At 44.0% G+C, this 15,603-nt stretch overlaps 1 protein-coding gene across 1 annotated transcript in view; it reads left to right on the top strand.

The window, feature by feature from the left end:
* Positions 1-15,603, top strand: part of LOC126994842 (chondroitinase-AC-like) — a 93,098-nt gene that overhangs the window by 67,716 nt on the left and 9,779 nt on the right. Inside the window, exons 11-14 of the mRNA XM_050854112.1 lie at positions 299-433; positions 1,140-1,373; positions 7,208-7,404; positions 9,960-10,122. Coding sequence (XP_050710069.1) covers positions 299-433; positions 1,140-1,373; positions 7,208-7,404; positions 9,960-10,122 — 729 coding nt within the window. The remainder of the gene's footprint in view (positions 1-298; positions 434-1,139; positions 1,374-7,207; positions 7,405-9,959; positions 10,123-15,603) is intronic.

The following is a 15,603-nucleotide window of genomic DNA, read 5'->3' as shown; positions in this document are numbered from 1 at the left end:
GTGAACATACCTCCAAGTTGAGTGCTTTAACATTAAATAATGTCTGAATGGTAATATAGAATAGTGCAAACTATATAGGGCCTAAGTGCTGCCTGAACATTAACTGTGATAGCAGAAATTCCTACAGCAGGCATTACACGGGAACGACTTTGGTTGAGCAGGCCCCGTCCCTAAGCAAATGCTGACAGATGGGACTCTGCTCATGGACCATAGGGGGTACTAGAGCGAACCAGTCTCTCTCTCTCTCTCTCTCTCTCTCTCTCTCTCTCTCTCTCTCAATGATTCACTCGTTTTACAGGGTGACGGATTCCTGACGGTATTGGTTGATTCACTGGAGTACGGCAAACCCGAAGCTGAGGTGTTCCAAGTATATGACTGGGCCCGAGTCCCTGGTGTTACCAACCTTTATGCTAAAAACGTAATGGAACTTGAGGTGAGTACTGTCTTATTAAATTATCTTAGCAGCTTTTGTAGAATTAGCACACATGCATACTGCAAACATTGGTTTACAGTTTACATCTTATATCGTACATCATACTCGTGGAAGTGCACTGAAGCGATGTGAAGGGTAGTGATAACCTCGGATTCTCTTGGAAGGTGCACCGCGTCTGACTAGGTTGTTTTACTCAAATTTAATATATTTTATAGACAATGAATTTTAACTGCCAAAAGACACGTCTGCCAACCCCATATAATCATATATTAAACTAACTATCAGATCTACTACGCAACACGTCACTTTTATTATAACTTTGTACCCCAGACTTACTTACAGTCTCTATTTTGGGATAATAACCCTTCACACGCACACGCAATATGTTTACTAGCAGTGTATAACTGCACGTTTCATGTAAAACTAGTGTCTTTATAACTCCACACTTTTCGTCATCGTTGTGGTATAGGGTTGAAATGAAACGGCATTATGAACACATCCTCAAGGTACTGATAATAACTGCTGAGCATCTGCCAACACAAATAAACGCATGTAAAACGAAAGATGATATTTGTAATCTCGCGAGAGAACGGAATACGGAGCAGCCAAATGTGAGACTTCCGTTGGGTATTATTCCTTGATATGTATTATTTTAATATTCTTTTTTTTTTTAAATGTCGATTTTTTTCTTCTTTTTAACTTCAAGAATCAAAGTGGACTGTCAACATGGAGGTACTTTTACAACAATGCAAGCTTTGTGGGCGGAGTGACTGACGGGATGATAGGGTTGACCAGCATGGTGTACAATCGCCCATCTGTTCAACTTAAGGCTCAGAAATCCTGGTTCTTTTTCGATGACGTCATCCTCGTCGTGGGCTCAGAGATCACACTTCCTGACGACGGAAAAACTGGCGAAAGCGTCATAACCACCCTGGCTCAGGTATGTTGAAGTAGATACATTTAAACAAGCTAAAAATTGGAAGCCTCACATCTCTTCTCTCACTGAATCAGCTTCTTCGAGGTTGGGGGTTCTGGATCGTCTCTGCCAGTTCTTTCCCTCGCAGAGTTGCTATCCATATACAGGAGTCTTGTCCGCCCTCGTATGGAGTATGCATCTCACGTGTGGGGGGCTCCAGACACACAGCTCTCTTGGACAGAGTGGAGTCTAAGTCTCTTCGTCTCATCAATTCCCCTCCTCTTATTGACAGTCTCCTACCTCTTAAATTCCGCCGCCATGTTGCCTCTCATCTATCGATTTTCACGGTGACTGGTCTTCTAAACTTGGTAACTGCATGCCTCTCAAGCTCATCCCTATACCGTCCAGTTCCTTATACAAGAGTTAACCAGCATCTTCACTCGTTCATCCCTCTTGCTGGTAAACCCTGGAAGAAATTTCCTTCATCTGTATTTCATCCTGCCTACGACTTGAACTCTCATGAGGAGAGTATCAGACAATCTCTCCTCCAGAAATTGATATTTCTTCTGGCCACTCCTCTTAACTTTTTTTATTTTGTAGGAGCTGTGACTTGCGCATCCTTTTTTCATTAATGTTTATTTTTTTTTTGTCCTTTAGCTGTTATCTTTACTGAAAAAGAAGCATTTGGGGTAATCACTACCACCATACTTTTATCAAACATATTTATACTGATTCTGGCTATATATTAATGTATGGTCTTCAGTTTCTAAAAGCGTTTGAAAAATTGGCCAAGGAATCGGCCAGACCTGCTCACGACTACCGGACGAAAACAGTGTTTGGGCACAATCAGGCAGCCTTGCGTTGAATTGCTATGAATGCAAGATAACTCTTAAGGAATTTCAGTCCCAATTACGAATACTAAGCTGGAAACGTTGAAAAGTTCTTCAATATCAAATAAACAATATTATAAATCATAACATAGCCCAACAAAAGACAATAACTTTAAAATACTTCAAAGTTAGGAATCAAACTCAGCCTGCAATGGTGATGAAGTGAAAAGTTTTATAAGATGTTGAATTTGCAGAAACGAAAAAAAATAAAAATCAGTTTTCAGTGGTCATGTGATACTTCAACGACAAACTATGAAATAAAGTAAATAACTGGAACCATACCCCAAGGGGCGCGTCGCTTCACTCATACGCCGCCTCGACCCAAGGAGACACTAGAGAATATAAGGGAGAGTCGTGCTGAGGGGCTGGCTGAGGATTCGGAGCGATACAGGACTATGTCGCGAAGGACTTGGACCATTGTGATAAGGGATAAGGAGAGGTGTGTCAGAGGTCTCGCTAAGGTTATTGAGGGCTATCTAAATGCAAAACACCTCGAACCTACTTTCCGAGATCTGAATCTATATTTCAAAAGAGTGCTATCCGAGCGGCTGATGAACAGATAGTATTAAATGCTGATGGTTACTGGGCTTGCTGGGCCAAGTACATTTGGTAGTTGTACAAGGCGGAGCCCCCAAGTGGACAGCTCACACTGGCTGGGTGGGAGATGGTGGCTGCTGATCCACCAACAGACGAATCTCCCTCCTCTGTTGTGGCGGTGATAGAGGCTGGGGCGAAGTCGAAGGCTGGAAAAAACAGCTTAGGTGGATGCGGAGATGATGAAAGCCGGGAGGGAAGTCATGACCCATGGGTTGCATAAGGTGTTGCCTGCTGTGTGGCAGTTCGCTGACAGAAAAAAAAGTTTCAGTCTGGAAAGTAAAAGAAGCCGACTGAACCGAAACAGTTACCTCGATATCACACTACTTAGTATGAAGGCCAAAGTACTCACTCATTTCCTACCAATATGAAATCGATTCCATTTGCTATTGTTTCAGAAACCTGAGTAATCTGGGTTCACCCCCAGTAAACCAACAACTGACCCGACCCTAGCATTTCGCGTCCTTATGGAACGCCGCCTTGAGTTTCGTCAGAGGCTACTCGCAGTGTACCACGTCGATATCAAGAAGGCATTTGAATCAGTGCAGCGTGAACATTCTGCGGTCTGTAGGATTTCTGCAATATTCTCTGACCTGACCTCAAGTCTGGTGCAGAGAGTGCTGTGAAGTCTGGGGTAGATGTTTCCAGTTTCTTCCAGGTTACGTTAGGAGTGAGGTAGTTGTGCGTCCTTGCTCCATTTTTTTTCAACACTTACACGGGCTTGATACTCAGCAAAGTTCTTGATCAAAGTCGTTGCGGAACATACGTTGGCGATACCAAGGTCACTGACCTTGTTTTTACTGATGATGCGGTTCTCACGGAATCGTTGGATGTCCTTTTGATGGCTGAGAAGTGCTACGTGAAAAGACGAACCCTCTTGGATTGAAAGTCTGCTGGGCCACAACCAAGACCATGTCGCTTGGAGACTTGGTGGATGACACAGATCACTCTGCCAATGCAGGTGGTGAGGATGTCGAGGTCACCAAAACATTCAATTTTTTTATTATTTTTTTTTACATTGCGGCCTTTTGCGCCGGTAGGCTTCTTCCCGGTGGATCCTGATGGTCGGTCCAAGGCTTCTTTCCGGTGGGTCCTGATGGTCGGCCCAGCACGTTCTGGCGCAGGCGAGTGTTTATAGTGGCGCCATCCTGCACTGGCTCATGCTGCCCTCCCAGAGCTCATCTTTGACCCTAGAATCTAGAGTCCGGGTTGATAGGTGGTCTTCTGGACAGCATGTGGGTAGTTTTAAGCCACTCGGCGGCGGCTGAAAAATCCCAGCTTGGTGGCACCGGGCGGGGATTGAACTCGCGTCCTCCTGAACACGGGGCCGTTACTTTGACGACTCAGCCACCGCCTCCCCAAATGCATTGGAGATTTAGTGCATAACAATGGTGGGTCTCATCAGGAAGTCAATCAACGTTATTGGTCTGGCCCACAGTGTTGTAGACTCGCTCAACATGAATATTTGTCGTTGTCGATATATTTGCAGGCGGTAGTTGAGTGGTTAGCGTCCCGGCGCCGCTTCCAGGAGGATGCAGGTTCGCCTTCCCCCAGTCCCAACAAGCTGGGATTTTTCAGTCACCGCCTAGTGGGCTAAGAATCTAAGACTACCCACATGCTATCCTGAAGACAACCTATCAACACGGACACTAGATTTTCACTCTATAAGGAGGGTCAAAGATGAGGTCCGGGGAGCATCATGAGCCCAACATAATGGCGACATTATAAAACACTTGCCTGCGCCATAATGGGCTAAAGTCGCTTCTGCTCCCAGTCTTACTGTTTGGCTGTGAAACATGGACAATGAATTGTGACTTGGAAAGGCATAACGATATCTCTGGTACAAATTGCCTTCTCGGGATTACGGGTTATTACTGAAATGTTTTCGTGTCAAAACAGCGGGTACTTGGTGAAAGGGAACCGAGGTTTGCTACTAGCTTAGTTCGTGTTGTCAGCTTTGTTAGTGAACGCCTGAGTGTATGAGACCAAGGGGATCCCCACGTGTCTCATGAGTGATCGATCCTGCCAGGAGGGACTTTGGATGGATAGGGCAGCTACGTGGGACCGTCGGGAGTGGAACCAGCGAGTGAGTTAATCGTCGCGCTCCCGGGATTATGCTCCTCATTAGTTAGAAGTTAGAGACAGTCAAACAGGTAATTTATATTTATGTTTACGGAAGTATTTGAGTGAAGTGAAGTGCGTTGAAAGGCAAGGGTGATGAAGGGAGTAGAAACTGGTTTCTGAGGAAGCCGAAGCACTGGCCTTGGGCGTAACGCAAGTTGCCACACCCCGCCCTGATTTATTTATTTTATTTATGATTACGTTATTTTGCATCATTATTTTTTGCCAAAAGCTTTTTATTTTTATTGTTTTAACCATTGCCGGTGTGCATTATACTTGATTTGTCCTGAGGAGGTGCAGGGTAGTGTGTCCGTTACTGAGTGTGCAACAACTGCCTTCAGTCACTTATCTAGGCAAGGGGGAGGGTGACTTAATTGGAACGGCAGTTGCGAAGTTGCTTCAAAAATCTTTGAGGATGCGGAAGTAGCGTGGTTTAGAAGACCTTCATAAGTTAAGTATTCGTTGGCTTACGAACGCATTTTTTTTTTTTTTTTTTTTAACCGGGCTCTGATGACGGGCTTTTAATCTAGGACTGAGATTGCTGTGAAAGGTAAGGGACGCGTTTCCGGCTTCTTCCCTGTTTCATGAGAGGCAGTAGTGCATTCTTGCTAAATCACTTTTCAACACTTGCATAGACGTGGTATTGCGACATTGTTGATGAAAGCCGTTGCGGAGCCTCTTTTGGTAACATCAAGGTCACTGACTTTGTTTTGGCTATTGATGTTGATGGCTCTCAAAATGATGCAAGATGGGGCGACGCCAATAGGACTGAACGTCTCATGTGCCTAAACAAAGTAGTGTTGGATGACACATTTCAATCTCTTCCTACATGTAGTGAGGACATTGAGTTCATGTGGTGAGGGTACTCAATCTTGGCAGCATAGAGCTGAATAATGGTAGGTCTTGCCAGGAGGTCACTCAACGGATTCACCTAACCCACCGTAATATGAACTCACTCAACACACAAGTATATTTCATTGTTGATATGTATGCAGACGTTCAAATATTCGAATCTATATGTCGCTTCTGCTCTTTGCCTTACTGTATGGCTACGGGACTTGGACACTAAATAGCGACGTGGAGAGCTGTGTCGGTGTATTTGGTACCGATTGCCTTTGCATGATCATGGGGTATCGATGTAATAATTTCGAGCCAATCCAGTGACAACATATATAGTGCAAGTGGATCGAGACCAGTTAATAGTTGATTTCATGAACTCCGGCCACAGGAGCACGCGGCGTTCTTCCAGGTGTGGTGTCATGAGACATCCCATCCTGAATACATACATGAAATTCGACACGGTACCGTGTCTTTAGTCAACTGCTTGTCGCGATTTGTCCCACCCAAGTTTATTTATATTATTATGAGAGCAAATGATAACGTATGTATGTATATAACTTGGATATCAACAATCACTCTTCTTCTTCTTCTTGTGATCTGTTCCGCTTTGCATCGCTTTTTAGGCCCTCCTTGGTATTTTTGTACACTTAAATGCTTCATTTAATTACTTGGTGATAGTAAAGATTAGGTTCCGCGATTCGAAATTAAGGATGGGATGTCATACGACATATGACAGATGACACCACACCGGACGTCGATCCTACATATAGGGTTATTTTTGTACAAGACAACTGTGAGTGGAGGAGACCATGGAGACGCTCACGTACCTCATGGATTGGTTAAGTTATCGATCCCGCAAAGAGGATCTTAGAATGGGAAGATTAGCTGCGTTGGAGCTTGCTCAGTGGGATCGTCGGATGGGTGAAGAGTCGCGCTGCCTAACGCATGCTCGCCGATAGTTAATTAGTCTCTCTAATTAGATTGATATCATATAACAAATTATTTTTCTTCCCATTGCTTGAACATCTGATCAATTTCAGGTAATGATATTCTATCGTGTTATTAAAAAGAACAAGAAATACTCGTTTAACTCTCCCTGTCCCTGTTGACACACACACACACACACACACACACACACACACACACACACACACACACACACACACACACACACACACACACACACACACACACACACACACACACACACACACACACACACACACACACACACACACACACACACAACAAACACACAAACAAACAAACAAACAAACAAACAAACACACACAAAAAAAACTTTCGTATAATGTATCTTTTCAAGTTCACTAAGATAAAAGAATGAAGACACCTTTGCCTCCTTGGCTATTGTTGTTATTTAATTGTTATTTTCATAGAATATTTTTTTTGCAGGTATGCTACGAGGGTTCTAACGTGATTCAGCCTGAAAATGGTCAAGAGATCACCCAGAACCAAGATAGTGAAGACTTGACACTCGACCATCCAAGGTGGCTGCACCACCGCCGGATTGGATATGTTTTCCTGAACGGCGACGAACGGCTCACTGTTAAGTCACACACAGATAGCTCCAAGGACATCAATGTGTTCACGTATGTGTTGATCAATTTTATTACCTTTTAATATTAGAAACAGACATCTTAACACACACACACACACACACACACACACACACACACACACACACACACACACTCTCTCTCTCTCTCTCTCTCTCTCTCTCTCTCTCTCTCTCTCTCTCTCTCTCTCTCTCTCTCTCTCTCTCTCTCTCTCTCTCTCTCTCTCTCTCTCTCTCTCTCTCACACACACACACACACACACACACACACACACACACACACACACACACACACACACACACACACACACACACACACACACACACACACACACACAACAATTCTGTCTTTTGTAGATTGCAAAGCTGAGGAATATCTTGTTTTTTACAACATACAACGCGTAGCCAACTCTCTCTGCGCCAGTAATTACATTGAAGTCGCCAAAGACAATGACTGTGTCACGTGGGGGACACTGGTCGACTATTGAGTCAAGTTTGGCATAGATCATATCTTTTTCCTCACACACACACAAGTTGCATTCCTCGGTAACAGTGTATACTGCTATAATAGGTATCAAACCCCAGGTCATCTTAACCTCGCCAACATCATATGCTAATTAACCGGAGTAACCCCAACAACAGAGGACGAGGACTACAGCTACCTGGCTCTTGCTGCCCATCTGAGGCGATCACCGTTCTTCTGGCCTGTCTATTAGTATATATTACCCCTACTACTGATCTCACCTTTGCCAGGTCTCCTCGTCTCAGAGAGTCCCCTATGTCCGCTCCCAACCTCTTACCTGGCTCGACGAGCTTCCGTCTCGTCTACACCACCCTGGCTGTCCCCAGGAAATGAGGGTGGGTGTGACTGGTAACTGCTGGGTGGCAAGGGTGCCCCCCCCCCCTCCCTTGGACATGTGAAAGTACTGAATGCTATATACAATATATTTTTTTTTTTTTAAAGAATTCGCACTCCCACACCCCCACCCATCCCGGAGCCCTTCGAGGGAAGGCTTGTCGTTGGATCAATTACAGTTATTAGACGAACTAAGGCCAGCAATCACAAGGGTAGCAGGAGGGTACAAACGCAGTTGTGACCGCTTGGATAAAGATAGCGCAGACTAGCCGATTGACTTCTCCAAGGCAGTAGAGACCGTCTGTCTTGTCTGGGATAATGGATCTAATTGGTGTGCTGCTAGCAACAGGAAAGTACTACATAGCATCGCTTAACTTCCAGGCTCCCGCTTCCCAATCCCAGTCTTGCAGGGACGCCACACACGGCAAGCATGTTGGAGCCTCGGGGTTTGATTGATCGCGTGTGGAATTATGCAAAATACATACTATTGAGGATTATTTATACACATGCTGTAACTACTTATGGAAGAGGAGCTGGCGTCTATACACGTGTGAATGTAGAGGGAAGAGTCACCCCAGGCGAATGAGAAGGACGCTTTAAAAATATGTGTGTATTCGTGTCTATTATTTAGGTTATTCATGCATAATGATGTATAGTGTGAGTATGTCCGCCTGTATTTACATATTTTACATAGAAGTTCAAACCACACAGCACTTATGGTCCAGACTAGGTGATCATCCAGCGGCTGATTAGATACTGCATATCTGCCACAAGGGTAACAAGGTAGAGTTTATTTTTCATATGTATCAATCGTGTTGCACCGAATCGAAGTGGAAACTTATTCCATTACTGTAAAACAACGTTGGTGAAAATTAATTCAGTGCATTTTTATCCCTTTGTGTGAGGACTTGCGTGATACAAATAGATACACATAGAAAGGAAAAGAGGAACTATGTCACGGGTGACAGAGTAAGTTTTGTAGTTGGGTGTTTATATTCGTTACAAGGTAGAGGTGATCACTACCTGTGGCAAAATTATAGTACCTTTTGATTTTGGCTGACATTTATTGCGCCAATGCCACTTGATAATGAACATTGTTATTATGAACTGGTAGTTTCGTACATATGTAGCTGCATATAAATCTCAGGCCAGCTGGCGTTAACATCCACTTCAGGGACAGCTATTATTACCATGACTCTGCCAACCTCTTTTGGAGCCATGGGTCCGAGTCTCAGCCGGAAAGTCGGCGAGCCCCCCGCCGTACTGTTCATCCTTCCTTTTGGGCTAGTCAATAAATTGGTGCCTAGGTAAAACTGGGGAAGGTTACTGTGATAAACTGATACCCTATGTCCCAGGGTGCTTTAATTTCCCGCCACAGTCTCGAGAAAAATGAAACGGACGTGAGCACCAGGCCAAGTACAGCTATGCCTTAGCCTTAACCTTTAGCTTTGAGGGAGGATATTCTCTCGATAACAACATGATCCAAGCGTCATGGATTTAGGCCCTGAAATACCTAGTGAAGCCACTTAAAGTGGAGCGGATGAGGGGCTATACCTCATATGTTACTCCCAGCATCAGCCATAATTTCCATGCGGAGCGTAGAGTGAAAACCTATGATGAGAATGCATATACGTAGACAGACAGACGGCCACTCCCTAAATATATTGAATTTGAACGGGGAATTGTGCGCCTTTGATTCTTCTATTACTCACAATTTGGCTTATCTCATACAGTGCCTACCTTGACCATGGTCCATTGCCCAAGGATGTCAGTCTGACGTACGCCGTGCTGCCCGCCGCTGACCTGGACAAGACTCGTCGCTTTAGTGAGAATCCAGACGTTGAAGTTCTCTCCCAGACAGCAAGCTTGCACGCTGCCTGCCACCATCCTTCCAAGGTATAGTGAAACTCACATGCGTTCAGCCTTTACTTAAATGGGAATCGCTAAGAGAGCTTGCTAAGGTGAATATGGTGGTCCCCATTTTTCTAGAACAAAAATCACCAACAGCACTCTCCTGTTATATGGAAATTTCTAAAAGTTTACCAGTTGTAGATTTTTGGTTATAGAGACCAGAACTACACCGCTGGGTATAACAGAGTTGGTGAGTTAGCTACAAGGGACAATATTCAAAGTCTAGCTGAGGAGTTTCATCTAATCATACACACTCACTGGAGTATCCCACAAAAGTCCAAGATTTTCTGAAGTACAGAGTGTGCAGCAGTTAACTTGCTTTTTGCTGCCAAACTCAAACTTCATGTCATGGCAATAATAATGTCGATATTTAACCATAATCATCTCCAGAAACAGAAGGACCTGGTATGTGCACATGGGCATGCAGTGGCAGTCTCATATTGGTTCACTTAGCTCAGCAAACTTGAATACTGTTGATAATTATGGGACACCTCAAACATGATACTCTCGAAGCTGCTCAAGAGTACACCGGAGAACGTCCAATGTCTAGGAGTGGATTTGCTTCAGGTGTGACGCTGGAGAAGATCGAGAAGATGGGCGTTAACAGACTTGCGGTGAGGTCTATATGTCGCGTAGCTCTTCTAAGAGGAAACAAGGAGAGGTATGTCAAGAGTCTTGCTGAGAATGTCAAAGTCCTTATCGATGCGAATGATCCCTGACCCGTCTGCTGTGATCTGACGCCTCCGTGTCAGGTTAATGATATCCGAAGAACAGATGGTTGCCTTATGGCATGACTGGACAGAAGATGTAAGTCAAAGAGAGGTTGCGATTCATATAAATACTGTGTAACATGTCGCAATGCAATTACTTGGTATTTCAAAGCATGATTATATAGGAACTGGGTGACTGAATGCTGATTCTGCCTCTCTAAAGAGGCATTACAAAGTCATCACCTCCCCCGTGACCCAAGAGAGCACAACAACTCAGAGCGTGCGTATAGTCAGACTCAGCAATGAAGTTCGTTTGAGCGCGGCCACTGGTCACAGTTCTGCCAGACTTATCCCTAATTATCGGAGTAGGGATAGCTGTAGCCTCCGCCTCCGTCACATTGTAAATAAGTTATTCCCCTCGTCTATGGGGCACATGAGGACGAGTCAGAGTAGCTGCCATCGGGGGTGAAGATCAGGAAGGAAGTGACATGGTGCCTTTGATCTCTGACAAAATCGGAGAGCAACGTTGTCATTTGTTATGGACTTTATACAATCATTCCTATTATTAAAAAAAGCGACACATTCATAGCACTATAAATATAACCTCAAGTGTAGTTATATTATTTAATACACAAATTAGAATAGTAAATAATTGACATTTGAGAGAGGAAGTGATGAATTTGGGGGGAAGCCGCAGAGCTGTCGAGAGGCTCGGGCCCCACCCAAACGGACTTCACATTCGTATCAGAGTGCATGGAACAGGCTGGCTAAATTCCTCCTCATATCTCGCAGTAAGCCTACTTATACAGTGTAACAGCTGTGTAAATACAATACAGCCAGACCCAAACAATTTTTATGTAACCTTGAATAGAGAGAGATATATACAAGTGCCGCTAGAACACACGATAATTTTTCAGGGTCTCAAACACCATGTTAAGGTTTGCACTAATTAACTCACCGGCAAAAACCTAACATTTAACTGAACTTATGTGTGACCACCTGCCGCGTGGAATGTCTTAACCTAAAGTTGTGGCTGAATGGTAACACAAACAAGTACAGAAACGGTTAACTACATGTTAGCCAGAAACTATAACATAAAATAATGTGTCTGCAGAAAAGTGCTAACAAGGGCTCACTGGGCTGAGTTCTTTGAGCAGTTATACATGGTGAACCCTCATATCGGTAAACTCTCTGTCGCTGGGATGCAAATAAACCATGATGATCCATGCAGTGCCACTCTCTTAATTAAGTCAGAGAGACTGTGGCAAGATTCAAAAGGCAACTGATGTTTGTATATTCAACAGGCTTGTGGTATGGCATTCTGTATTACGCTGGTCAGTGTGCCAGGCAAGTCCTTGCCAATATGTTTTCCATGCTGATTCGCAGACTACTGCTGAAGTTGCATAAACTAGAGTAGTAAGCGTCCACGCCTTGCAAGTCAAAACTGACCATATTCTAGTGATTAGCGTACTGGTGGAGCACCGACGTGCGTTCCGACAGAAGATGGTTACAGCCTTTGCCAATCTCAAGAAGGCGCCTGATTCAGTGCGTCCTGAGACACTTTAGAATCTTCTGGAATTCACTGGGATTCCTGCAAATAGTGCAGCCCAATTGAATGGTCCGGGTTCTGGAACTGAGAGCGCTAAAAAAACTACAGTAGAACTAAACATCAATAAACGATGACATAAATGAACAGAGGACTAGTTGGACTGAGTTCTTTGATATTTTTGTATAAAGGAGACCCTTCGATACTCGAAGGGAAATAGATTCCAAATACTGGATTCCACATGATCAGTGATGATTCATCCGTCGGGAAAACCCAACCTCTCTTAATGAGGTCAGATAGGCTATGCCAAGGTGGGGAGGTGGTGATATCAGCCCTCGATAACTTTAATATCAGTGCGTAGCTGCTCAAAGCGGTCTCGACTGCCGTATGGCAATCTAGTATTTGCATGCATGTTCGACCGGAAAAGGGGCCTCACCGTCTCTGTATAGAGAGGGAAAGGGGACCACCATGACTGCAGCAGCTACTGTGGTATCACACAGTTTAGTGTGCTAGGCAAGATGCTTGTCCATCCATTGGTAATGCGGATTCTTAAGGTAGAGACACCTGAACAGTTCGGGGTCATGCATGGTAACTCAACCACTAACCGTATCCTAGTGTTTGGCGTATTGGTGGAGCGCCGACGTAAGTTTCGACATACGAATTTTGAAACTCATGTCCATATCAAGAAGGTGTTTGATTCAATGGATCACGAAAGAGTGTTAGATTAATTGCGCTCCTGTAGGATTTCTGCAAGGACTGTTTATCTGTACTTTGTAGTCTGGGGCTGAAAGTGTTGTGAAGTGTTGGGAGAGCCTGTCCTCATTCAGTTAATGCGAGAATGAAGCAAGGCTCTGTCCGTGCCCCATCACTTTTCGACACTTTTTTTTACCGCAAGGATAAAAAAAAAAGGGCTCAAGGGCACAATACAAAAAAGCAAAAAATAAATAAAACCGCTAGGCGCTGCTTCAATAAACGCAAACAGAATAAGATGCCAAAAGAGAGGTAGATTTCAGGAGAAGAGGTGTCTTGACACTCATCTCTTGAAAGAGGTCAAGTAATAGGTAGGAGGAAATACAGACAAAAGAAGGCTGTTCCAGAGTTTACCAATAAAAGGGATAAAATAATGAAGGTGCTGGTTAACTTTGCATAAGATTTGGACAGTATAGAGATAAGCAAGAGTAGAAAGTCGAGTGCAGCGGGTCCGCGGGAGGGGGAGGCATGGCATGCAGTTAGCAAGTTCAAAAGAGCAGTCAGCATGAAATTATCGGTAGGAGATAGCTGCGTCGGAATTTAGGAGGTAAGAAACTGTAAGTAAAACGAGGGGAGCTGATGAGACGAAGAGCCTTACTGTCTACTCTGTCCAAGAGAGCTGTTTGTGTGGAGCCCCCTCACACGTGAGATGCATATTCCATACGAGGGAGGACAAGACCCTTGAATATGGACATTATCTGTGCGGGGGAGAAGGGCTGGCGGTGGCTATACAGAATGCATAACCTCAAGGTAGATGATTTAGTAAATGAGGAGATGCGAAGTTTCCGATTAAGAGTTTCAATTAAATATCGACCGAGGATGTTTTGTGTCGAAAAAGGTGACAGGTGAGTATTGTCGAAGAATAAGGGATAGGTGTTTGGAAGATTATGTCAAGTTGATAGGTGGAGAAACTCAGTATTTGAGGCGTTGAAGGAGACAAGATTCTTTCTACTCCAGTCAAAACTGATAGCAAGGTCTGGGGTTAATCGTTCTGCAGCCTTCAGTCTTGAGTCTTGTAATTCCTGTTAGGAGGGTCTTCTGTTGAAAGAAATTGAATACTGCACAGTAGAATCATCAGCGCATGAGTGGATAGGACAGTTTGTTTTGGAAAGAAGATCATTAATGAATAATAGAAGGAGAGTGGGAGATAGAACATAGCCCTGTATGACACCACTGTTGATAGATATAGATGAAGAACAGTGACCTTCTACTACAGCAGAGATAAAACTGCCGGAAAGGAAACTGGAGATAAAGGTACAGAGAGAAGGATAGTATCCATAGTCGGAGGGTAGTTTAGAAAGCAAAGACTTGTGCCAGACGTTGTAAAATGCTTACAAAATGTGAAGGTCAACAGTGATAGCTTCACCGAAACGGCTAAGAGAGGATGACCAGGAGTCAGTAAAAAAAAAGCAAGATCAACAGTAGAACGCCCGTTGCGGAACCCATAATGGCGATCAGATAGAAGGATAGATGCTTATGAATCTTTTGGTTAAGGACTGATTCAGAAGCTTTAGAATGACAGTAAAGTAAAACCTAAAGGACGGTAGTTTTAGGAATTGAAACGGTCACTCTTCTTAGGCACAGGCTGTAATATGTAGGCGTACTTCCAGCAGGGATGAATGGTAGATGTTAACAGATAGAGACGAGAGAGTTTGACCAGGCAGGGTGTCACCACGGATGTACAGTTTTTAGGACAATAGGAGGCACTCCATCAGGCCCATAAGCCTTCTGAGGATTGAGGCCAGAGAGGGTATATAAACATCATTCTATAGAATCTTCATAATAACGGAGTCAGAGGTGAAATGACTAAGAGGAATATGCCCAGAATCGTCCAGAGTGCAATTCTTACAGAACGTCTAAACACAGAGTTCAGCCTTAGAGACCGATGAGACGGTGGTGCTGCCCTCAGGAATTTGGAAAGGAGTGAGAGATGAAAAAGTGAAATTGGATGATATAATTTTGGCTAGTTGTCAGAAATCTCTGGAAGAATTAGAAAAAGCAAGATTGCGACACTTTCTATTAATGAAGGAATTTTTGGTTAGTCGGAGAATAGATCATGCTTAGCAAGTGTGCGAAGACTTTTGTACCTTTTGCGAGCTGCCTCTCTCATTTTTAGATAAAGATAGCGTGATTAAACCAAGGCTTTTTAGCGTGATGTGTAGATAAAGAAAGTAAGTGATATATGTGCCTCCAATCCAGAGACCATCACCTCAGTGATGCACTGGGAACACACAGAGGGGTCTCTCCTGGAAGCAGTTATCATTTCACGGAAAATCGGAAAAGTATCACCAGATCGTCCCACCGAGGTGAAGCGAAATGCCAAAAGCACCACTTCTTCGGTGGGTCCCGAGGCTGTTCAGGAGCAATGGGACAAAATAATGAAATGAGGTTGTGATCGGAGGAACCCAACGGAGAGAACAGTTTGACAGAGTAAGCCGAAGGGTTGAAGATTAGAAAGAG

Source organism: Eriocheir sinensis, unplaced genomic scaffold (assembly GCF_024679095.1).
Source record: "Eriocheir sinensis breed Jianghai 21 unplaced genomic scaffold, ASM2467909v1 Scaffold891, whole genome shotgun sequence".
Taxonomy (NCBI): domain Eukaryota; kingdom Metazoa; phylum Arthropoda; class Malacostraca; order Decapoda; family Varunidae; genus Eriocheir; species Eriocheir sinensis.
The sequence above is the reverse complement of the archived record's forward strand: the minus strand, read 5'-3'. Positions and strand labels throughout refer to the sequence as shown.